Here is a 26,626-nt window from a genome sequence, read left to right on the forward strand (position 1 = left end):
ATGTCTCAGAGCTGGTGGACACAGTGACCACAGAGTTATAGAGGGTGAAATCCTGGCCCCATGTAAACCAATAGAAAAACTCCCTTTGACTCCAAGATTGTAAGCTCTTTGGGGCAGGGACTGTCTTTTCTGTGCTGTGTTTGTACAGCACCTAGCACAATAGAGTTTTGATCATTATCTGGGGCTCCTATGTGTTGTTGCAATGCAAATAATAATACGTAATAATGGGGCAGGATTTCATCCAGGGCACTTAATTTTCATTAAGGAAAAGTATTGAGTGTACTTCTACACTAACTTCACCAATCATGCCCAATGATATAGAAGGAGAAAATAATTTCAAGCACTATTTAGTGTGAAATACTTAAGGGCATTCTGTTTACCACAACCAAATGTTTATTAGGATAAGTAGGATGCTTAAAAGATAACATTGAAATACGGAAATTCAAGAGGAATTATTGAGCTTGGTTTCATTACTCAGGTAAATTCACCATGGTGTTCATTCAGAAGTTGAAATTGTCAGTAGTTATTGCCATCTGGTGGACTTGGATAATAGACATTTTAATTAACTTCAGGAAGATGCTTCGTTGTAAATGTATACATCTAGGAACAAAGAACATAGGCTGTATTTACAGGTTAGGGGACTTTGTCCTGGAAAGGAGTGATTTGGGTGTCGTGCATAATCCACTAAACATGAGCTTCCAGTGTGATGCTGTTGTCAAAAGATCCTGGGATGCATTAGTAGGTGGTGTTTGGCATTGATGAGACAGCTGCTGGTTCTGGTGCCCACGATTCAAGAAGGGTGCTGATAAACTGAGAGAGTTCAGAGAAGAGCCACAAGAATAATTAAAGGATTAGAAAACATGCCTTATAGTGATAGACCCAAGGAGCTCTGTCTATTTACCTTAACAAAGAGAAGGTCAAGAGGAGATTTCATTACAACATATACGTATCTACATGAAGAACAAATATTTAATAATGGGCTCTTCAATCTAGCAGAGAAATGTAACAATCCAATGGCTGGAAGTTGAAGCTAGATTCAGACTGGAAATATAGCTTAAATTTTTAACATGAAGAGTAATTAACCATTGTAACAAATTGCCAAGGATGGATGTTTTTCTAAGAGAGATGATCTAGGAATTATTTTGGGAAGGTTACACAGGAGGTAAAACTAGATGATCATAATGGTCCCTCTTGAGGACACCAACCTGCCAGGTTCTTGGACGCTCACTCTCAGCCTGCGGTGACATCAATTGGAGTTCAGGGGAACTCTGTTGCTTGCAGGACTGAGCCCTGAACAAAATAAGAGAAATGCCAAATTGCTTCATTTTCTATAATGATCAGGAACTTGTGAGCTAGTTTGAGTTTTAACATAACAAATGGGCATACAGAAGAGCTCACCAAGGAATGAATTTTTTTAACATGAAAATTGTCATAGAATTTTTGTGTGTGTGTTTTCATAAAATAAATAAATAAAGACCAAAGTTTTGGTTGAAATGCTCAGTGGCAATTTTTGGTTTTCAAGACATCTGGGTTTTTGTTTCTTTTTGATGAAAACTCAGATATGTTTGATGAAAACTGAATTTTTGACAAAGATTTTCATAAAGTCAAAAAGCCATTTTCTCACGAAAAAATGGTATTGATGGAAAAATTTTGACCAGCTCTAGCATATAGCACTTCCTTCTCAGAATTATGTCATTCCTCTCTCCTTAAAGAAACTAGTTGATACCTGGGTTTATTTCTAACATCTAGTTACACAGAATAGAATGTAAATACCTCAAGACTCCTTTACCCTCCATAAATTGGGTGGGATGCCAGAGAAACATGCAAATAAAAACTGCAGGGTGGTCTCTTTCTGACCCATCATTCCTGAACACTTAATCTGTGTAGAAATATAAGACTATTTGCCCTCTAAAGAAAGGTAAATTTTTCTTGCCTTTGGTGATCTGTACAACACAGAAATTATTCCCTACAGAAATAAACTCCGTTTCAACATAGTGAATGTGAGTGGTACAGAATTATACTTGTATTGGGTTTAACATAAACCAGGCAGGCTGCCTATGAAAAGGACATGAAAATATTTAGTAAATAAAAATGTACCACTAGCAAGTTCTTTATGGATTTTTTGTTAGCGGCTTATCCTGTCTAAATCTTTTTTACATTAGTTCCTTAGTCATAAGTTTTACAAAAGAAGGGAGACAGAGCTACCTGTATAATTGTAATGGCACAGCTGCCTCTCTGAGATAAGAATTTACTAGAATTGCCTTAGCAACTTCCTGTTCTGAGGTTGCAATGGTCAATTTAACAAGAGCTGCAGACACTGTTCCTCCTGCCAACTATTTGTTGCCTTGGTATCAGTTTTGTAGCTGAGTGCAGAAGCAAATGAAAGCAACAGTTGTGGGGGGGGGGGGGGGTGTTGGGGGAGGGTTTGTTCTCTTTCCATTCTGTTGGCTACTCCTGTACTTGTTCCCTAAGAAACTGCAGCAGTAAAAAAAACAGGAAGAAAAATTTAGCTGACCCTTCCCCCTACTCTTCTGACTATTAACTCTACATAGAACAATTTAGATCATTTGTCAGACAGGAAGCAGAAAGCAACACTAGCGCAACAAGTTAACTTTCAACATAAAGACCCTATTTTCTACACCATCAAGACTAATGCATCCCCAGAGTAATTGAAAATTAATTTAGATCTGAGGTTAAAATATTTTTAAAATATTTTTCCTCTTCATGTGTTTGCCTTGCCCCTCATTTGACATTTTGACTCTGAAGACACAACTTAAGTTTGTTTGGAGCGGGTGTTTCTGGAAAACTCAGAAAATGGTAATGGGATACAGTGGCCTTCACATCTAGGTTCTCTGGTATAAATCTAGCTGGCTGTGACTGACTACCATATAATGACTATGCAGTAGGCTATGTGACGTGATCTTAACTCTTATTCAAGTTCCCGGTTAATAAGTGTCCCTCTATAGCTATCTTCTTCACAGATAGCTCTGATTGGCACACTTGTTGGGAGTGTCTGCAGAGAGGCCACGGACAGAATGGACACGGAGCTCATCCCTGCAGGTCAAAGTTGAAGCCTATTAGTGGGACAGGGGATGATAATACTGTCCCTGCCCTGGTTGTTCCTGTTCCATAGATAAATAAGACCTAACAACTATCAGTTACAAATCACACATAGCATTTTATCATATTTTTTAAATTTCCTAATAATAGTTTCCATTTACACAGAACCTTTCAGTGGATGATGTGGGCACTTCAGGCTCTCAGGATCTCAGAGCACATTAGAATGATTGATATTCATGAAACCTTATTCAGGAATGTACAGTCAACATTAGTATTGTCATTTCAGCCATGGGCAAAATGAGGCACAGAGGTTAACTGAATTGCAAAAGCAGTCGATGTCTGTACTGAGAGTCAAGGACAGAGCTGATAAGAGAGTTCAGAACTTCTGTGTCCAGGCCTGCTCTCTAACAACAAAACCATGCTTCTGTATCAGTTACTTTCCTCCCCTTACCAGTTAGGCCAAATTCCCAACAGGAATTTCTGTGCCCAGGGGAGGAGGGGATTTTCAGAAGCATTTTGTATTCAGTGGGAGCAGAGTTAAGAGTACTTTGTGCACTTTTTCAAATCTCACCCTAAATTCTATCCTTTGTTCAATGAGGTAACAACAGCTGAAGTTTTCATTCATTTTTTTGGTTCATAAAAACACAGAACAAAGAAACATTAGAGCCTACATAAGCAAAACCACAAGATTTCAGCATGGAAATCAATGCAGGTTTTTCCTGCTACAAAAATATAGTGTTTTATGCTAGGTGAAAGCCTGAAGTGCCCACATCACTACTGACCAGCTGCATTATTTTCAGATTCTCTGATTACTCCCCATAAAGACAGTGATATTATCAAAGTGTCTATAAAGCCTTTTTAATTTACATGCAATATTTTTTTTCAATTATCTTTACAACCACTTTATCACAATTCACGTTCCAGCCCACCTGCCTGTTATTTGAGCACATAAAAGCCAACAAATCTCTCCTCTTTTCCTTTTATTAATAGGAGAAACTGAGCTGTTTTCAGATTCCTGGGGGGAGACATGGGACTGATTTATCGGAGCAGTTCCAGGTCATTTGTGGAAGCTCTGCATGTGCTCACTCAATACTCAGCTTAATTACAAATCAAACGTTTATATCAAATGAACCAGTGGGCTAACGGGTCCTGTATTCCTTTCATTTCGAGGCAGAAGGGTAAAGCTGAAACCAATTCTGTGGTTCCTAGGTGCTACTATATTAAAAATAAGATGTTACTAGCTGTTGTTGGTATTAATAGCCCATTAGGAAAAGTGTCAAGAGAGGGAGGATGCTCTGAATATAAAGCAAAAAGTCTGAGATTATTTTTGGCCCTGATCCTGCACATACATGCTTAACATTATGTAGTCCTATTTGATTTGTATGCAGAAGTGTTTGCTGCATCAAGGCCTTTTTGTGCCTCAGATTTTGAGAGCCAAACCTGAGGTGCCTACGGTCTGATCTGAAGAGGTGCTGCGTCCCCACAGCCTGCATTTATGTTAGCTCGAGTTGTAGCACCTCTAAAAATCAGGCATTTGGTGTCTCATGTCAGGCACTCAAAAATAGTAAGCCATTTAAAACTGTGTCCATTAACTTCTCTGTACTTCTTTCCTCATCTGTGCAATGAAAAAAATAATGGCTTCCTTACTGGAGTATTGTGAGTATTATTAATCAAATGTTTGTAAGCGTCTTGAGATACATGGATCGTGGACACCATGATAGTGCAAAGAACTGCTTATGTATTATTAATCTTTAGATCAGCCTCCAATAATAGTAGTGAAAAAGCACAGGACTTGGAGTTAGGAAATGTAAATCTCTTTCCGTCTGCTATATTGCACATATACAGCTGGATTGCAATGTGGTGTCACAATGTACTGTTAAACAGTGGTTGCATTCCAACTCCAGAAGTGATTGCACTTCAGTTGTGAAGCCTGTTTGTAAAGTTTCTATTGTGCTTTGGGATCCTTTGGGAAGAAAGGTGCCATATAAATACAAGATAATTATACTATCTATGAAGACACTGTACCAGGACAGTGACAGCTTCTAGGACCCTGCATGAGTATGTAGGGTTTCTTCTACTAAGTTATCCTGATGTGAGGTGCTTGAACCCAGCACAGAAATGCAAAACTGCTTTGAGATTAGATCAGATGTGTCTACTTTATCTGCAAGCTAGCAATATAAAAGATTTGAGCCTCTCTCTGAGGCTAAGGGAATGAAGAGAACATCTAGATATCTACCTCCTATGGGGGGAAAGGCCTTAGGAAAAATCCAACTTTGAGACAGAGGTTAGCTGAAACTTGGGGTTTTTTTGTTCAAATTGCCAGTATCTTGAGCGTTTCTAATTTGTTGGCAATAGTGTGAATGTCACTAGTTTACAGGCACTTTGGAAGAAGCAGAGCTTATTTCCCATGGTCTGCTTAACCTCACCTTAAAGCTATTTCCGCGTTTTAACAGAGTGAGAAAAAATAAATCTGGAATAGCTGAGCAAAAAATAGCTGAATTTAAAATTGCATGTTTTAATAATCAATAACTGGAGTGAATGAAGTACTTGAAGCAGAACTGAGCCTCCCACCAAGCCTCTTACTCATCAAATCCAAATCTTAAATCAGATAAAGGGAGCTTTCTTTAAGAAAATATATTGCAAAAGTTTTCTCTGTTTTGTTATTTTCCACATTTTAAATAAAAACTGCACTTTCTTGGCATTCTTAGGTTAACACATCGCCACTTTGAGGGTATGTAGGGATTTATCTGTATCCTGTCTTCAAGCTTCAGTGGGCCAAATAACCACACAGCAGTTTGCTTACCAGTGATTCCAATCCCAACGGACTGTGTGTACACCTTCTATGGTATGTAATAAACAATGTTTTGGCTATGCTTGATCCAAGAAGAGAAACAGAAGTAGCAACAACTACTAATCTGCAAAATCACTGATTAGTAACAAGGAATGTAATCTGTAAAACCTCAGCCTGAGCTAAGAGAATACTGTAATTTAACTTCCTATATCAGAAGAAATACGAACTTCAGAAGCCCTAGTCATCCTGCTATTATCACACAACTGATCTCCTGGCCTGTTTTCATGGCATTTTAATCAAAACTAATCAGAGCTCTGCAAAAATATCTGTATCTAAAATATCAGATATCTGTAATTATTCAAATGTTAAAACTTCATCTACAGGTCAATGTCCATAAACCTCTCCTTCTGAAGTCAGAGGGAGGGAATGGGGAGTGTGTGTTTAGACTGTTCTTTGAAAGTATCTTATTTGGCAAGAATAGCAAATTAGTCAGGAGTCAGCACAGCAGGATTCCTTCACCTTAACTAGCACCTAAAATGTTACAACTCCCTGATCTCATTCTACTCCTACTGACTTCAGTGGGAACAGAATTGGGCCCTCCCATTTTTTCCTTCTGGGCTCACTTGTGCAAAGTCATAAACGTTTATTCTTATTGTTTGCAGTTTCTGAATGTATGGATTGCAACAGTAACGGAAAAATTGGATGATCTGAGGAGTTTGAGGGGTTTTTTAAGAAGGTTACAAATATTTTGAACTAGTGAACTGGCATTGCAAAGCCAGCCAACCTGAAAGGAGCATATAAATGGATTAACAGGATGAAGTCATCTTGCAGAACAATTTCGATGTTTCTCTTTGTTCTCATTTTGGGAGAGGAGCAGATTTATCCTGGAGGGTTGCAAAACAATAGATGAGCTTCTAAAGAGTTGAAGGGATTTGAAATAGCAATAGGTAGCTCACATTACTATATTATTTCAAATATTCCTTGGTTAGAGACCAGTCTTTATGCAGAAACATTCGCATTAAAGTTTAAAAGGCATTTTTGTCTGCAGAGGGACACCAGAGCTGGGCTATTAGACTGGATGTATTGGTATCAAAAGAGCAATAAGTAATGATTATATTTTTCAGTTCACCCTAAAGCTTAAGGCTCGGGCTATTGGGGGAGAATGTGTATAAAATAGAGGAACTCATTTTTATTACCCTAATTCATTAGATATACATCTTTAATGAAATGCAGACTTTTTATAAAGCTACTAACTGTCATGGGCGTCTAAACTGATGGTGATAGAAGTGTCAGTAATTTCAGATGGATACAAACATATTTGTAGCAAACATTTCAGTTAAGTTTTCAGATACAATACACTGATGTTTATATTTATTCTCATGGAGTTTTTGGTTAACATTAGACCTTACCAATATGTACGTACTCAGGTTTTAGTCAATGTTTATTTAGAATAAGGCCAGAACTGTGCAGTCAAGGTGAGCCTCCAAAATGAATGGGACCCTTGAAATGAGAACAAAGTGATCCTGAAACACTTTTTCATGTGAGCCGTCCTTACGTACACAGCCCCATCGGAACTCGGGACTCCTTGTGTGAATAAAGGTTGTGAAGCAGTGCACTGCAACATTTCTCACTGAAGCTTGATCATTGAAGTTAATGGAAATGTTTCAGTTGACTTCAGTGGGCTTTAGATCAGGCCGCTAACAATTTAGACCACTTTCTCAAATGTTATACCATAATTTTGAACGTGTTCCCATAATACAGCTTTATTGAGGAACAATAAGAACAGATCTAGCCCATTGTATATTTTGTAGGTTAAGACCAATGCAACTATCTCTATTGTGGACCTCTCAGACTAAAAATAGATATGGTAATATAAGATGATTATGTTTCTCAAATGTTTTTGATACGCCACGTTACATGAGTTTCGCTAGCACGCCACTTGTACTCCAGTGCACTATGCCTGCAGCAAGGCTAATATTGATTTGCTAAATATTTCTAGTTTCCTTTCTTAATATATCTTCTCATTCTTTATTTATTGCTGCCTCTTCTATTACAGTACTATGAATATAAAGGCGAACATGTTAAATTTTATGATACTGTGGTATATAATAGGTAGCTATAATTCTGTCACCTGTTCTGTACATTTAAATGTTATTAATTTATCCTACTTTCTTCTAGGGGGCAGGTCTGTGTGGTAGATTTAGGGTGGAGAATCTTACTGATTGAGAGACAGTGTGGTCTGCTTTCTCTTTGATGGAGGTTTTTTATATCTAGGGATTTTGTAGTGCTTTATGTGGGAGTTTTCTTAATCTAAATGAACCTATCTTAACTAATGGCAGAATTTTGAAATAGTCTAAATAACAGAAACACAAGTTCCAAAATCCGATGGCACTTGTGCTTCTAAGTAACTTGGATGCTTTTGAAAAATCCCACCCTTGTACACACTTTATTCTTCACACAGAGAAAAGTGTGGGACTAGATTTTTCCAAAGAGTGCGGGATCTGATCTTCAAGTTCTCAACAACTGCAGTTGAGGCCAAATTTTCCTAAGAGCTCAGTTCCCATTTAGGCACCTAAATAAGTGGCCAGATTTTCACAAGCACTCAGCACTGAGCAGCTCCCATTGTGACTTTCACAGCTGTTGGGTGCTGAGATCTTCTGGAATCTTATCCATATTATCTCTTGTATGTAACAAAATATTCCCAGAGGGAAGAATTAAAACTCTCAGGATCACCAGAGCAACATGCCTAGAATAAAAATTAATTCTCATTGAAGTTCTGAATTATGCCTTAGAAAATACTCTGCATTTTTATCTTCTGAGGGTACCATCAAGCAACAAAACACAAAGATTAAGAAAAGTATAAAAGTACCAATGTTGTCTTGCAGCAAAATAATCATGATGTGAACTTACTCACAATTCAGAAAACTTCCAACAGTTTTGGAGAATTACTAAACTGGAGAGAGATTACGCAAAAGTGTATGAAAATAAAGGCAGAATGAGAGGAGGCGGAGGAATGAAAATGAAGTAGATTAGAGAAATTAATCCTAATTTTTTTCATGTATTTAGTCCATTTGGCTTCAGTTTGGGCATCTGCAGCTAGTGATCTTATCTTATGCCTAGAGCCCAGCTGTAGTGTTTGTTTTCTGACTCTGAGGGCTCCAGAGGGACTAACAACAAGCATGAAGTTTAGCACATGGTTAAGTGCTTTACTAAATCAGGCAGAATGCCCTGCACCTTGCAGGATTAAGGCTAAAGTGAATTGCTTCTGTTGCTTCACATCCAGTTTTCCAAATTAAGTAAGGATGAAAAAATGTCTCCATTATATACAGCATTGTGGTCACCCTCAAGTGTGATGGGAACATAAATGCTGCCCTTTTCATGGTGACCATGAGAAATCTTCATCTCATGATAAATTTCCCGTGGGCAATCACATTTGGTCCTATATTTTTAATATCTTTTTCTGTCCCTCATTTTCACAGTTCTTCCTAACGCTTGCAGACTGACCGTTGTCTTTAATTTTCCTGAGAATCCAGTCAGCATAATAGGGTTTAAAGAGAATAGAACACCCTTACCATCAATGTTTCCTGTGCTCAGTAAGCCACACTCACACTTTAACAAGCTTATTGTTCCTCTTTTCCAGAAGTACCACATGTTACCTCTTCTGGCTAATGCAACTTGACGTTGCCTCATGAAATTGCATTGTTATGGCAAGACACATTTCAATACCATGTTACATGCAGTTCTGAGGAGATACCTCAGAGGCTTGTTTCATGCTCTTAGACGGTAGTTACAGAAAAGTAACTGCAAAACGATCCCTTAGATCTATATTTATTCTTCATCAACAGCATACATGTTGAATTTGTTTACTTTAAGATTCAAAATGAGAATGTTCTCGCTACCAGCACTTCAAGCTTGAACTGTTATCTGAATATCTTTCAGCTTCTTACATAATTATCGATAACAAAAGCGTGAGACTCAAGGGACAGATTCTCAGCTAGTAAAAATGGCCACAACTCAACCAAAGTTAATGGAGCTGTGATAATTTACACCAGCAGAAGATCTGACTGAGAATGTAGCTTGCAATTTTGTGGATAAAACAAGCAGGATAGGCCAAATTCAGCTCTAACATAAGCAGAAGTAACTCATGGCTTTAGTGGTGTTATGCTGGCTTATACCAGGGCAGAACTTGGCCTGAGAAGTTTCTCTCTTTTGCAGGTGTTTTAGCTACGTGCCTGTGGAGGGTAGTGCAAATAAATGCAGTGTATTTTTCTGCTAACCGAGCAGATATAACAGGAAAGATGGAGCATTTTGGAGGGCAGCTGTACGTGGAATTTACAAGGTGCTATACTTTAAAGGGCTTGTCTGATCACTACCACTCTTTAAATCGTCCTCTCCTTTCAGCCACCAGCTGAGGTCTCTTCTGCCAGATTCACTGTTTCATTTCCAACTGCCAGCTTCTACCTCATCCTTTTTCTCTAAGCCTCAATAAATATTTTTTAAAACACCAAATAACCTGTAACATCTCCCGCCAAAGATTATGCCTAGACTAGTTTTAACCATATTCCTCCCAGTTGCCTATTAGAACTATTAAAAATGAAGGCTCTTTTTGTTATTCCATCAAAGCCCCACATTCCCTCCTATCCACCCCATTGATTTTAACTTGATCCACATTTAATTTTACATAGTTCCAAGACAGTGGAAATGACTCCTTTGTAAAGTATACCCGTTTCCCTCTCCCAGTTTCCCAATCCAGTTAAGAATCCCTATTTTCAAATCTCTTAATTAAAACAAAAAACCATCTACCTATCCTTGCCAGCCTACGCCGCCTCCCAGAGGCAACATTCCAGCCTCATTTTTGTTTATTATTGAGCTAAAAAGTAGAGACGTATTATTTGTTCTATATGAGCCAGCCATTCCGCCATCCCATCTGTCTGCTCCATAGCATTCAACCTTTCCTTATCTAAGGAAAATGGTTTGACTTTTCCTATATGTTTAGTAATCATCTGCCCTGTGTGTGTGTGTATATATATCTATATACACACACACACACATATCCCATCCTTCCAGCTTCCTTGTGAAAGTTAACTGTTTCCTGCACTGGAATGGAGTGTGGAAGCCAAACCAAAACATAAAATATTCATCACTCATCACTGTTGGATCGATCTGTAAAACTCATCCCTATGCAGATGGCCAGCATAAGATGGCAATGAAGTGCTGCACAGAGGGTGATCTCAACAATGCAAAAAGAAAGCAATAAGATATAAACAACACTTTTATTACTTGGTGCACGTGTGCATGCGCTCTCTCTCTTGTGTGTGCATGCGTGCTCTCTCTCTCATGTGAGAAACTAGCCTACTGGGGATCAGGCCCTCTCAGAGGTCCAGAGAGGCTCGGGACACTTGCAGCTTTTGGGGCCCCTACCCATAATAAAAATAAAAAATAGCGACAACACATGAAAACAAAATAAGGCACCAAAAAAACCTGTGAGACATAACTTGAATAATTTTTTATTTAACACATGCTTTTCTGGTCCGATAGGGACGCACATAAAAATAAGTTGAGAAACTTATCAAATGCCAAAAAATTAACAAGGGTCTAAATTTGAGGCCCCCTTTGAGCTTGAGGCCCAGGCCAAATGGCCCTCCTGGCCCTCCCCTCTGACTGGCCCTGCTGGGAATGGGTAGAAGCCCATAGACTTCTGTGTGAGACTCATGTACATTTGTTCAATTTTATACATGCTATCAGCCCCTGCATTTGTCACACAGAAAGTGCAAGTGCAGCCTACTAGCACTAATAACTCTCCTCCAGCTCAATGTTTGAGCCATGAACTCTGACTTGCAATCAGACCTCTATCTTCCCTCAGCTGAGAAGGTTGCTTTAGCTAGAATGAAACAGGTATAGGTGGTACTGTGGTGCTCTTTGTTTCCATATACAACTTTTATTCTTGCTATGTTAATAGCAGCACATGGTCTTTCAACAGTCCGCTCAGTAGAGGAGGAGAATAGGACATACAGATTTTTGTTGGTAGTTATTAGTGTGACCTTGGCAAGCTGTCAGTCAGCATTATTATTATGTCATTCCTCAAGAAGTGGTGACAGAGAGGAAAAGGAGAAGCCAGAGCTAGGCTGATACTATGTTATTTTACCTCAGCTGTGACTAGTGAATCAGTTTTTGGAGACTGTGAGAGTGACCCCCAGTGGTGACTGTCTCAACAGGCAATTGAACAGACAAATGAGATCGAGGAAGCAGATGGGCTTGCTTAGGCACTCTAGCCTAGTCTGCAGCTTACTCAAATGAGCAATCTCTCTGAAGGACTGCAGGAAAGTGCTGAACTGACCTGTCTAGGTCAGTGGTTCCCAAACTGGGGTTCGCAAAATGTTGCAGGGGGTTCTAGGGAAAAAATTCTCTAATGGCTGACAGAGCTGTCCCTAGGGACCCCAAGCAGCACAGGGCCAGCAGCCCAGAGCCCCTGGACTTCCAAGAGCTAAGAAGTTCTAAGCAAGCATATCTACCACACTGATGTGATTTAAACTTCAAGACTCCTTATAAGAAATGGAAAGGGAGGTGAATATTTTTTGCTGTTTTTAAAATTAAATAGGCAACTAGTATAATTTTTAAAATTATTATGAAGAACAAGTTTAAGCTTTGTTGTAACATGCACTGTTTGCCTGGACTGCTGAAGACCTGAATGCTTGTGTAAGAGGAGCTCTTTGAGTTGGCTTCTTAAATACCTTCATGCTGTTTCACATCTGATGCTCCTTGATGGAACATAGGAGTCTTGTCTTATAACAGGCTTAATCAAAGTGATACAAGCTACAAAAATGAGATCTTGGAAGAGTGTTGCCATTTTCATAATGTAATAAAAATACTGTAATGATAAATAATAATTAATAATAAATAGTGTGTAATAAGCATGTCATAAAAACAAATTTTATATTTTCAAGATCACTGCTTTTATAATTTATACTCAGGTAAAGGAGATAGCTCAGTGGTTTGAGCATTTGCCTGCTAAAGCCATGGTTGTGAGTTCAATCCTTGAGGGGGCCACTTAGGGATCTGGGGCAAAAATCAGTACTTGGTCCTGCTAGTGAAGGGAGGGGGCTGGACTTAATGACCTTTCAAGGTCCCTTCCAGTTCTAGGAGATTGGTATATCTCCTATTATTATTATTATTATTAAAAGCTGCCATTAATTGGGAAAGTTCTGAAACTTTTTAAGCATTATGAAACAGTGGGGGAGGTTTAGGTTGGATATTAGGAAAAACTTTTTCACTAGGAGAGTGGTGAAGCACTGGAATGGGTTACCTAGGGAGGTGGTGGAATCTCCTTCCTTAGAGGTTTTTAAGGTCAGGCTTGACAAAGCCCTGGCTGGGATGATTTAGTTGGGAATTGGTCCTGCTTTGAGCAGGGGGTTGGACTAGATGACCTCCTGAGGTCCCTTCCAACCCTAATATTCTATGATTCAGGTTTTCACTTCTGTACTGTCAAATTGATCCATCTTTTAGCGCCTGGGAGAAATACAGGCACTCCAGCTTAACGGTCAAACTCCCAGACAAACACTTTCTTGTTTTATGTTTTAAACATGCCACATTGTCTACTTTCAGTCCAGTTTGTGATGTAAAAGGGCAGTAAAAATGAAGCCAGTGAATGAAAAAAAATACCCTACAAGTTTGCATCATCTCAGTTGTTTTGATTTAAATAATTAAGGCAAGAAAATTTCACTACAGCAATGATTTTTTAATTATAATTCAGTATTGTCCGCTGGCTTATGTAGCACTAACAGTAATCTCCTAGGCACTTCCCGGGCAGATATGAAGACAATGTCCCTGCCCCATTGCTCTTACAATCTAGCCAGACAAGAAACAAGTGCAGGGGAAAGGGAAGCATCAAAAAGCTGTGTGATCAAAGGGTGAAGTTAAGCTCGCTTCTCATTTTCATGATTTTTGCATTCCAGTCGTCTTTACAAGGGGCACATCACCTAAAGGGGGATTTAGGGAGGGAATTCTGAATAGTCCCTTTGTCACTAGGAAGAAAGTATTAATGGGTGCTGCACATGCTCTGTGAGAGAAGACTATACCTTTTAAGAATTAGAAGTGGACTGTGTAAACTTTGCCCCTTTCATCAGATCAGAAAATAATTTTCAGTGGGGAGATAGGTTCTAATCTCAATGCATCTCAAGACCTCCATACAGTGACACACAAAATGCTCTAAAGATCAATTAACAAAAATATGAAGAGAGACTGGCGTATGTTATAAGATTTCACTTTACAAGGATAAAGTCTAGAAGACTGATCTAATTTTGTAGTCTTCTATCACATTCTCTCATTCGCCTGTGTCACAGTTGCAGGATGAGCTGCCCTTTAGACCCCTTAGTCTTTCTCAAGTGCACCTTGCTGATGATAGGTTTCACTCCTCTCTGGCCAGAACCTTGTAGTTCAACCACTTTTAGACCATGTCTCTGGGCTGAAGCCAGGGAGATGAGCATTCCCCAATCAATAGTTCCTCTCAAGAAAGAGATCTTGGAGTCACACCGTTGAATGCACAGCAGCACTCATAAAGGCTGAGTGTGGTAGGCACTATGAGGAAGGGGTAGAAAATAAGACAGAAATTATTGTAAAGACTTTATTATAAATCCATGGTTTACCTACCTTGAATACTGTGTCCAGTTCTGGTTGCCCATCTCAAAGAGGATGTAATAGAACTGGAACAAGGAACACAAAAGTGATCAAAGGTATGGAAAAACTTCCGTGTGAGGAGAGACTAAAAAGATTAGGGCTTTTCAGCATAGAAAAGAGATGACTAAGAGGGCCTATGGTGGAGTTCTATAAAGTTATGAATGATGTGAAGAAAGTGAATAAGGAAGTGTTATTCACCTTTTCACATAACACACAAACCAGGAATCACTCAATGAAATCAGTAGGCAGCAGGATTAAAACAAACATAAGAAAGTATTTCTTCACATAATGCACAGTCAACCTGTGGAAGTTGTTGTCACATCAGTGGTGGTTGTGGAGGCCAAAGGCATAACGAGGTTCAAAAAAGAATTAGAAAGTTCATGGAGGATAGGTCCATCAATGACTATTAGCCAAGATGTCATGACCCTAAATCTCTGACTTCCAGAAGCTGAGTGGGAAAGATGACTAGTTCACTCCAATTGCCCTGGTCTGTACATTCACCCTGAAGCTCTCATATGGCCACTGTCAGAGACCAGATACTGGGCTTGATGGACCATTAATCTGACCCAGCATGGCAGTTCTTAAGGTCCCTTAGGGGAACGAGAGAACATATTTCGGTCATTGTTTGATCCCCTCCCCTTCCCCACCCACCCCCCTTTTTGTCATCCATTCCCCTCCCCTGCCATGCCCCCCTCCCAAACACCCTCCTTTGATTTAGATCTGTGCAGTCAGATAGAATAATATCAAAGAGGTAAACTGAGTTACATATACTAATCCCTCATTCTCCACAACCTGCTGCTTGACTAACATTACACTTGCTTGTCACCTTGACGGTTTTGAAAGCTTGTTTGTCTCATGGCTTTCCACCCCTAGATCTGCTGTGGGCAATTTTCGCATCAGCAGCCATCCTGAACATTCCACCAAGCTTCTAAACCAGGGACTGCTGAGGACCATCTGCTCTTTTCATGTGCCTTTCTGCTGATACCAAAATCATTTCCATCTGACCACTCCATGATTTGCATGAATCAAAAAACCTTTTGGGCTGCTGCTTCTAAAGTAGATTTACCTTCAATCGCCATTTATTAAATCTCCATCCATTAAAAATCATAGCTTGCAGGAGCTGTGTGCATTAAGCCTGATTATAGAGTCTGTAGAGAAGGAGGGAGGGGGACAGCAGTTTGTACCAGTGCATTTCCTTGTTTTTCTGCTCTTCTAGCCTGGCTTGTAACACTTGTAACAGGGTGCACATCAGAGCAGGACTCTCATGTTCTTCGGCTTTGATTTTGGTTGCACATAGCTGTCTCTTTTTTCTATTTTAGCTGTAATTTGCTGATCTTTGGCTCCAGTGAACGACAGTTCAGACTATATGAATACATTTAGCGTTTCCCTTGGTGGCAGGGTGCTAGGTCACACATGGAGAGTAAGGGGCAGGGAACCAGAAAAGGAAGAGGAGGGAAGCTCACAGGTTCCTTAAGGAGGATGAGTGGCTCCTTCAAACGCACTTCGCTAAAGGGCTCAGCATCTGGATCTCAAAAGGTAAGTCAGCAGTTATCTGAGGGATGGAATAGGAGGCAAATGGCTGGAGAAATGTTCTGCTCCCTGCTCAGATTTATTCCAGAGCCTACACTGGATAAAGGAGAACAGTTCTCTCCGTCCCACTGTATTCTTATCTCTTACGAAGGCAGCAATCCTGTTAATTGCATTGATTGTGGCAATGACTATTTTTCTCCCCGTGGAAGTTATTTTTCTCTTCTACCTTCCCCTCCTACCCACCCCATCTCTCTCACACACACACTGTGTTTTAGGCAACTAAGATGAGGAAAGTTTTTCATGTAAAAGGGTTCGACTCTGATGCTATCAAAAATGTGAAATAATTTCTTAATGAATATTGATTATTTTGTGCTGATGCTAAATCAATATGCAATTGATGGGGAGATTGATATATTAAAGGGAGTTTTATGATTCATGGGGTCAGAAGCATGCAGATACTTTAAGAAATACTATAAGAAATAGATTATGTACTGTGTACAGTGTAGCATGTGAACTGAAGAAAAAACAAGAGCTGGATGAAATGTCCTGGTGATATCTCTAAGTTCAGCTTCTCAGTGTGATTAACTTGCAACTACAGAATGAGCTTTTAGAGTCAATGGTGAGGGATGATGCATTTATTTTTTTATGCGTGTAGTATTTTTTAATACACTTTTTGATTGGATTGGTGAGATAGTTTGGAGCAAATCTGAACTGCCTCAAACCATGATATCCTAGGGTTTCTGAACTCAAATTGAACTTTTCTCAATGGTTGAATCAGTTTAAGTTGTGAAAAATATCTTCCTCCCTCTAATCCTTTCCTCTAATCAGCAGCTTTTCCCTTTAAACAAACTGCTGCTGCTGCTGCCTGCTGAATTTCAGATGCATGGAATTTGGTAAAGGAGTGAAAGTAAGTCCATTAGTGGACAGAAGTAGGAGAAATTGTGTTTGGAGACTTCTTGGAGGAAGGAGATCATCAGTACAAATAGAGACAAGGTGGGTGAGGTAATATCATTTATTGGACCAAGCTCTGTGTAAGCATGAAAGTTTGTCTCTTTCACCAAAAGAAGTTGGTCCAATAAAAGATACTGATTCACCCACCTTGTTGCTCTAGTATCTAATATCAACGTGGCTGCAACTACACTGCAAGCAATACAAATAGAGGCAGCTAAGTAGGTATGAAAAGTGTCCTTATTTAGAGCCATCTTTCTGTGTGTTGGGTAGAGTATCTTGTAGTCAGCTGTGGATGCTAGACAGGATGCTTGGCCTAGGAGAGCCCCACAACAGCAGACAGACTTCTTGCAGTTGAAATCAAGGGCCTTGGTTTATGGAATGTTGAGAACCATTAAGGACCATTTAATGGGGGGAGGGATAGCTCAGTGGTTTGAGCATTGGCCTGCTAAGCCCAGGGTTGTGAGTTCAATGCTTGAGGGGAGCCATTAGAGATTTGGGGCAAAAATCTGTTTGGGGATTGGTCCTGCTTTGAGCAGAGGGTTGGACTAGATGACCTCCTAAGGTCCCTTCCCATCCTGATATTCTATGATTTTATCTATATTGTGGTAGGACCTAGAGGCTCCATCCTCATTATAGTAGGCACCATAGAAACATGCAACACAGAGATGGTCCTTCCCTGAAAGAGCTCACAGTCTTAATGTAAGATGAGATAACAAATTGGTACAAGAACCAGACAATCCTGATCAGTGTGATAAGCTGTGGCCACAGTATACCAGCTACCTAGTTATTGTGAAGATTTTTTTGGAGGCATCTGAGCAGAGGGGAGTCTTTGCAGCAGCATTTTGAATGGATGTTTAGTAGGATAGATCTGAGAGATCTTGTACAGGAGAAAACAGCAAATTTTAGACATGAGCTGTGGGGATCTAGAAAGAGAGGGCTGAGGTGAAAAATGATGTCCAGGTTACAGTCCTGATTATTATTTGTGGATAATAGTGCATCACTGTCATAAACAGATAGCTAAGGGTTAATGTCTCTTTCACCTGAAAAAAAAAAAGTAACCTGAAGCACCTGACCAGAGGACCAATCAGGAAACAGGATTTTTTCAACTCTGGGTGGAGGGAAGTTTGTGTCTGAGTTCTTTGTCTTCTGTCTGCCTGAATCTCTCTCAGCTATGAGGAGGATTTTTCTATTTCCTGCTTTCTAATCTTCTGTTTCCCAGTTGTAAGTACCAAAGATCAGATAGAGGATTTTTATGTTCTTTTGTATTTACATGTCTATAGTTGCTGGAGTGCTTTAAATTGTATTCTTTTTGAATAAGGCTGTTTATTCATATTTCTTTTAAGCAATTGACCCTGTATTTGTCACCTTAATACAGAGAGACCATTTGTATGTATTTTTCTTTCTTTTTTATATAAAGCTTTCTTTGAAGACCTGTTGGAGTTTTTTCTTTAGTGGGGAAACTCCAGGGAATTGAGTCTGTACTCACCAGGGAATTGGTGGGAGGAAGAAGTCAGGGGGGAAATCTGTGTGTGTTAGATTTACTAGCCTGACTTTGCATTCCCTCTGGGTGAAGAGGGAAGTGCTTTTTGTTTCCAGGACTGGAATTAGAGAGGGTGGACTCCCTCTGCTTAGATTCACGGAGGTTGCTTCTGTGTATCTCTCCAGGAACACCTGGAGGGGGGAAGGGAAAAGAGTTATTTCCCTTTGTTGTGAGACTCAAGGGATTTGGGTCTTGGGGTCCCCAGGGAAGGTTTTTGTGGGGACCAGAGTGCCCCAAAACACTCTAATTTTTTGGGTGGTGGCAGCAGTACCAGGTCCAAGCTGGTAACTAAGCTTGGAGGTTTTTCATGCTAACCCCCATATTTTGGACGCTAAGGTCCAAATCTGGGACTAGGTTATTGACAATCACTTGGGATCAAAGCCTCATTATGCTGTGCACTGTGCATACACAGAGTTAGTGGTGAGCAGAATTTTTGATAGACTGATAAAGTTGAGGGCATTTGCTGACTAATATAGTATCAATGGGAAATGAAAAAAGTGAATAAAAAGAAAGTAAATTTTTCCCCTTTGCATCATTTTCTATGCTGATGCTCTTTAAACTTGCAAAATTGGTAAGGGACATCCACATCCACTGTTTAGCAAATGTCTTTTGCCACAGGTGCATTCAACATTTTTTTTTTAAAGTCATTGAGCTCATCTCACAATTACAAAACATATAATTTCATTTCCCATTACTAAAAGCTCAAGCTGAAATACCCAGATGAAAATAGCTTCTTCTGACCATGTTTATCATAGGTGTTAGATTAAGCCAATCAAGGATAGAGGGAAAATACAATGTGATTTGACTTTTCCTAACAAAGTTGATTTAGCAGTGGGCAGTGCTACAGTTATAATACTCTAAGAAGCACTGTGAATTTTAGGATTTCTGAATTTTCATTTTTTTAGGATTTCTGAATTTTGTACTCTCCTTTTAATGTTTATTGTAGGCAAGTTATGACCTATCTTTCAAGAGAAAGAAGCACTTATCAGCATTTGCTAAAATTTTCCTTGATTTATATGAAAGCATGACTTATGCTGATGTGCTGATGGTGTTGAACCTACCAAGAGAGGCTCAAGTGGGTTCAGGTGACTCATTAAGGCAGATGGAACATTATTCCACCAGCATACAAGGGAGCTGGAAGTGGCTAAGAGACCCAGAGATCTGGGATATGGGATCAAATGTCCTGAGGTAGGAACTCTGGGTGCGGCTACAGCTAGGGGAAAAGCTGAAACCAGGAAGGGGTTAAATTTAACTCTGGTGTGGGTTTAAAATGAATCTCAGATTTTGGTCCTAGGCAGGTGTTTTGTTTTTTAATTGGGATTTAGTTGTTTCAGCCTGAGGTTGGAAATCACAGCTATGAAATGACATAGCTTTGGTGAGGGGGTTGAAGGATATGTAGATTTATAAGGAATATTTCACTTGCCACTGCAAGCTCTTTGAGGCTGGGCCTGTCTTTTTTTTCAGTGTTTTTGCAGTGGCTAGCATAATGGGGTCCTGGTCCGTGGCTGGGATCTTCCGCGTTACCACAATAAATAAATAAAAATAGTAATAAGAAAATGCCCAGCAGCTCTACTCAACAATTTAGGACAGAAAGTGAAGAGGACTTCTGTGGAATAATATCCATGCAATAACTCTTTACTTATATCACTGCAGCAAGACTTCTTCCAACTTTTTATATCCAACCAAAGGGTCAGATTTTGATACCCTTATTGATGAAAAGCACTGTCTTACTCCACAAGTGGTTCCACTGGAGATACTATGCAATGTGAATAAGGGCATCGTAATCTACCCTAAAAGTAAATATCCTTCCTGTGGTTTAAGAATGGCAGTGCCTAGGCAAAGGAATTCTTGTTTCGTTGTGTTGGATGATTTTGCTGTACTTAAATGTACTTAAAATTTCCAAGATTATCATATGAGGAAACATCTTATCTTGATGTGCAGCAGTTTGCATGTAACTCTCATTAACGCAATTAGGCTAGTAAATTCCAATGCCATATGTTGACACTCTACAGTGCATTTATCTATATATCCCATTCCCACTGACTTGTTCTAAAAATATTTCAAATGTACTGAACATGATCCATTTCCCCTGGCTCTTGGGATTTAATTATATTACTGAAACTCTGCTTCTCTCCTTCTCGCCGCATATTCTTTTCTATTCACCTCTAATTTTGAAACCTCATTATCTCTATGTCTGTGAACATGGGAAATTCTTCTAAATAGGGAGGTATCCAACACAAGCTTTTGGAATGTTGGATTTCCACTTAGTAGGGTTACTAGCAATGCTTTAGTGGCTCATACCTCACATCTCTGCCCTGTTACTAGGTATCAAATTGTGAAGGCCATCAGATCATTTATAAAAAATGTGTAGAATAAAATCGTGGTTGAGATATATTCTTAAGATATGTGTCTAAATCCCCTAGACTGCTTTGAAAATCAAAACTCAAACTTCTATTGGTGGCAGCACATCTAATTTTTATTTTAACAGCATAAGCTGAAACAGTGATTTATTTAGATAATTTCCAGAGAGTAAAAAGATACAAAGATTTCTTGAAGCTGCAGACCAAGTTGAATATTTTATCATATATTTTGCAAATAATTATACAAGTCAAAATAAAATAGGAGGGGATTGGTACTTTCCCTGGCTGGGAACATATTATAGATTTAAAACCAGGGAAATGAGTCTTTGGGTCTCCTTGCAAATAAATCACTGGTTTGGCCTAGCTCTCTGGTACATTTATTAATGTTTTTAAATTGCTTACTGAAAGATCACTTAAAGGAGCTTAATTGCACTTGGTAATTTTCAGTTACGTAAGTTTTCAGTGCTTGCTTTTAGTTCTATTAAAAATGGCACAGAAAGAAATTGGCAAAGAATAATATATCCAGTGAATTCAGACTCTATTTTTGCCTTTGAACTATCTGTTAGTGGATTGTGATTTCCTTAAATTTATCATTATTTCATTATTTTAAAAGATTAACTCTGAAGGTTTATTGGGAGCAGTTCTCGCTGACTGACTGGTATTAGTTGTGTTACTTGGTTATGATGGATTAAATAAGTCATTAGGTCACTGTATAAGCATTTTGTCACAGGTACTCACACTTGCATACTTAAAATTCAGTTTCTGTAAATACTCCTGGTTCTGACTTCAAAATTCTCCTCACAAATATTTGGGTCAATTACCTCAGTAACTGAAGGCTCATCCACTGTCTTCTGCTGCACAGGTTTTCAGTGGTGAGAATGGGAAGATGACATGGGGATAATCTTCCTTTATCCCCCGCACACAAGTACAGCAAGGTAGGATCTATATATTACGTAGTGTTCAAGAAATATTAGGACGGTAGTCAAGCTTCCACACCAGCTGGCTTTCCATGGTCCCAAAGGGGTGTGGTCGGAAGGGAACCTCAGTCGACAACTAGTTTGTGAGATCTTGTCTGGAGAATAAACTACCCAGGGTAACAGGCTGCTCCTTTTCAAAGGAACAATAAACTCTGCCTACCAGCATGTGGCCCCAGCTCTAAGCCACCAGGAAGTAAAAAACATGGTTAGCACCCCTTTGCTCCCATTCTCCTGCATCTCTAGGAAGATTTGCCTATGTGGGAAGTTGACCAATTAATCTCACTGGCAATTTCACATACTTTAGCTGGATTTTAAAAGGGACTAATTGATGTTTTGGCTAAGAATATCATTTGAAGTTGTAATACTATGCAGAAAGGATTATACTGAATCATTTAATTGGGTGCTTGGTTGTCTAGGCCCACGTCCAGACTAACCCGCTGTATCGGCAGGTTAAAATCGATTGCTCGGGGATCGATATATCGCATCTAGTCTGGAGGCTATGTATCGATCCCCGAGCGCGCTTACATCGATTCCGGAACTCCATCAACCCGAACGGAGTTCCGGAATCGACACGGAGAGCCGCGGATATCGATCCCGCGCCGTCTGGACGGGTGAGTAACTCGATCTTAGAAATTCGACTTCAGCTACGTTATTCACGTAGCTGAAGTTGCATATCTAAGATCAATTTTCCTCCCCTAGTCTGGACGTGGCCTAGGCCATTGTTTCCCAAACTTGGGATGCCATTTGTGTAGGGAAAGCCCCTGGCAGGCCGGACCAGTTAGTTTACCTGCCGTGTCCGCAGGTTCAGCCAGTCGCGGCTCCCACTGGCCACAGTTCGCTGCTTCAGGCCAATATCAACATCCCTCAGCCCACACCGCTTCCAGCAGTTCCAATTGGCTTGGAGCAGCGAACCGCAGTCAGTGGGAGCTGCGATCAGCTGGACCTGTGGATGCAGCAGGCAAATGAACTAGCCCAGCCCACCAGGGGCTTTCCGTTCACAAGCGGTGTCCCAAGTTTGGGAAACACTGATCTAGGCATTGGATCAATTTAACAGTTAAATTTAGTATTTAACATCCTTCAATTTCATGTGTTCAAAGAAGTTAGATAAGTGTTTTAGAAGTCCAGTAAATATCAGTGCATGCTGCAAGGTACCAGCTTATCTCAGTAGGAAATGAAAAAGAATGTTTTAAGGTAGCATTGCACAGTTGGCCAGGTGAATTATGCTGTGAGGCTGAGTTTCTCTGAAGCACAGGCTGCTGCCAGAGACTGAATGCCAAATTTGATGGACTATTAATCCAGTCTGGAGTGTCAAGTCTAATGTCCTTAATATGACACTCCTTGATGCATTGGCTGTACAATAAATGCCCTCTGAAATGGAAATAATTTAAGATACCACTTTGAGCATTACCCTGTGTGTTTAAGGACTGTTTGAGAGAGAGATTGGAATAGTGTTTTTTTCTGGGTTGTCACCAGGTTCCCCTGTGCCTACCAGATTGCTTCAGTCCCATTATCTAAAGTCAACAGATTGTGGATATTCTATAGTACATTGTATGGACATACTGCAAGTCATATATACCCAGCATGAAGATGACAGGTTACCAGAAAGTCACAAACAGCTTATGGCTGAAGATATGGTGTGTCAGAATGGGATCTGAGTCAATATTTTGAAAATTTTATAGCTGTAATCCCTTCACTTTTCTCTAACCTAAAGCTTCCCCAAAGATTATTGTTCACATATAACATGTGGTACCAGGACTTTCTATGAATGAGACGTTTGGGGTGTTGCTGAAAGCTGTAAAAATTAACATTCTTCAGTATGTTTGAGCCCCAGGTTTGGCAAATGTAGAGTTGCCATTGGCTTGGAATAGGGAATATTTGGGGAATCTAAACATCTGGGCACAACACTATAGGAGGGCAGCAATTTACAGTAAATTCAGGTTGTTCAGCAGTAGAAATAGCAGTACTAAGAGCTGCAAGTTTTCCTGTACATTTAGCCATCTGTATAGAACTTCATTCATACATTTATCTAATACCTTGCATCCCAAGGGGTTCTATTTCTCTTTTAAAAATTAAACTGATATACAAATGATGCATACAGAAAAGATTACTGCATTTCAGTGCTGGATGACGTAATCTAATACTTCGCAGCATTCAAAGGCAGGAGTTTAGGACAGGAAGTAGAGAATATTTTTTCCAGCTGAAATTTCTGGGCCATTTCAGGTGGGCAGAATTTTGGTAAGTAGAATTAAGGAGTTGACACTCTTCCTTATTTTATCAATATCATTGAAAGGTGAACTGTTTTTTGAAACAGGAAAATTTGTGGTTTGGGGGCAGAAACATTGTAGCCATGGGTAAGGGTGTGCAGTGGTGCAAGCAAGCAATGGTCATGATACTGGTGGTTCAGAAAATCATCCTCTTTAATGACCAAAAGTGATTGGGATCTTCATCATTCAGCAATATTATCCCTTAACCTGAACCTAAAAACCGTTTAGCCAACCAGCATGGTGGCTCATGATGATGAAAGCACTAGAGGCTTTGCAGACGATGAGATTACCAAAGTGCCTATGCACAAGCAGTTACCACTCAGACATTTAAGAGAAAAAAATACTTCCTTAGAACTCATAACAGACCTATTGCTTTCATTAGAAATGTATCTGAATAGATAACTAAAGCCCGTATGCCATTCTCAGTGGTGAAAAATATTAGTTTCTAAACCATCCTTCAGTATGCTTACATTCCTACCTACTGTCAAGTTGGCAGTAGCTCCTCCAGGATTTCGCAGTGAAGATACCACAGGTTTGAATTATCCTTGAGAGCGAGTCTTCCTGTGTGTTCGTGCAGCACTTAAAACAGTAACTTCCCAAACCTGGCTGGGGAGCTGCTGGATGTTACGTTAATATAAATATTAAATATTATTCTCTTCAAATAATACAAAAGCTGGCTGTACCCTTGAGTAGAATATATACATAAGAAGCTTCCATCTTTAGATGACAGAATCTGTTTGTAAAGTGTGGAATAATGTTGCTTGTTTTCAGCTATTTGGCCAAATTCTGACCTGCTGCACACATGCACTCAGAGCCAGTGTAGCATTAATGTGCATGTATTGTCTTGCTAGCTGTGGCCCCTTCCACAGCCCCCAGGAATTCCTGCTCTGATTTGGAATACCCTTGCCATTGATGCATGGTTCATAAACCATGCTTCTGACTCTGGTGTGTCTGGCCTACAAATGCCTCTCCATGGCTCCTGTCATTCATGGTGTGCAAACCAATTTGACCCTCATGATTCTGGGTGGAGATAAAATCAGGGCAGAATGCTTTGAGTGCACTCTCCCTTTGAGGCATGTGGTTTTATAGAAGGGTCATCCCAGAATTTGACATATGGAGTAGCTAGATGAAAAAGAATGGCCATGAATGCAGCAAAAAAACAAATATTTTTCAATGTAAATGTTAACAAATTTTCATTTGTTGTTGACTTAGAAAATGCTTATGGAACTGGAGAAAGACTTATAGCACAAGTCCGTGACACCTTTTCACAAGAGACCCTTCCATATCTCTCCAATAAACACTCTCTCTATATAAGACAAGTTTTAAAAAAATAGTTCAAATGTTTGCTTGATAGCAATATTTTGCTCACAAATGGTTAATGTCTCATATCCTAATACAAGCTTAGCTGATGATCTTGCAATTAAGTATAGACTGGGGGACTTACTGCTCTCCATTGTTCAAACTACTAATTAGCAATTAACCATCATTGTAATTAGGAATAGATTGCTTCAAATGCTTTCTAATTTCAAGTTCTGCACCAGCATGATTTGCCACAGGCAATGAGGATTCCTGTCATTTAGGCAGGTTTAGAGACTAGGTGAGAATTTCAGATGCTTAGGGTGTGATGGAATGGTAAGAATAAACTGACAGAAAGCTGTGCACTTAAAAGAGACTGTGTGGGCTAATAGGGCACTAAACTGGAAGACAGGAGTTGATGGTTTTATACCCAGCTCTGTCGTTGACCTGCTATGTGACCTTACGCAAGTTACGTCCCTCCCTGTGCCTCTGTTTCCCCTCATGCCCTTTGTCCATCTTGTCTATTTGGATTAGAAGTTCTTTGAAGCAAGGATTGTCTCTTACTATGTTTGTGCAGCGCCTAACACAATAAGGCCCCAGTCTTGGTTGGGGCCTATAGGTGCTACTGTAATACTAATGATCCAGAAAGGTCAATACAGCAGCTTGAGAATTGTTCTGTACAGTCACACACATATTTATGTAATGTCCTGGCTCAGTAGTCTAATCTCACCCACCCCCCCATCCTCCAGTCTAGAAAAAGCATGTTTACATTAGGCTAGTCATACTTGTATCACAGATCCTTGCAAGTGCCCCCTTGTGCCAATCTCTAGGACTGCTGTGAGGGGAGTCCCAAACTCTGTGTCCCTGGACCTCCCAGTGAGTTTTGGGCCCCTTGAGACAGCCTGAATGGAGTCCAGCCACTGTCCCAAGCTCCGAGTCTCTTGGCATACACTCAGGGAGCAGGAGCCCACTGTCCAGCTGCCTAGCCCTGGGTGCAATGGTGACCTTTCAGACTCCCTTGTACTTAAACATACCCAAAAGATATGATGCTTCTAGTTATAGTTTAACTCTCTCAGGGGCACACAGCAGTTGTGAAGCAGTTAACACACACAGAGAGACACTTTGCTCAGAGTCTCTAACAAATTTATGCTTTTTATTTTATACTTAATCATGCAAAGCACAGG

At 39.8% G+C, this 26,626-nt stretch overlaps 1 protein-coding gene across 3 annotated transcripts in view; it reads left to right on the top strand.

Moving 5' to 3' along the window:
- Nucleotides 1-26,626, top strand: part of TRPM1 (transient receptor potential cation channel subfamily M member 1) — a 173,301-nt gene that overhangs the window by 16,802 nt on the left and 129,873 nt on the right. The window contains exon 1 of one of the 3 annotated variants that reach the window (XM_050967895.1): nucleotides 5,826-5,905. The exons of the other annotated variants lie outside the window; for them this stretch is intronic. Within the exon in view, the coding sequence (XP_050823852.1) occupies nucleotides 5,903-5,905 (3 nt within the window). The 5' untranslated portion in view covers nucleotides 5,826-5,902. Of the gene's footprint in view, nucleotides 1-5,825; nucleotides 5,906-26,626 lie in introns of those variants that run through there. 3 annotated transcript variants of the gene reach the window in all.

This window comes from Gopherus flavomarginatus, chromosome 9, assembly GCF_025201925.1.
Source record: "Gopherus flavomarginatus isolate rGopFla2 chromosome 9, rGopFla2.mat.asm, whole genome shotgun sequence".
NCBI lineage: Eukaryota > Metazoa > Chordata > Testudines > Testudinidae > Gopherus > Gopherus flavomarginatus.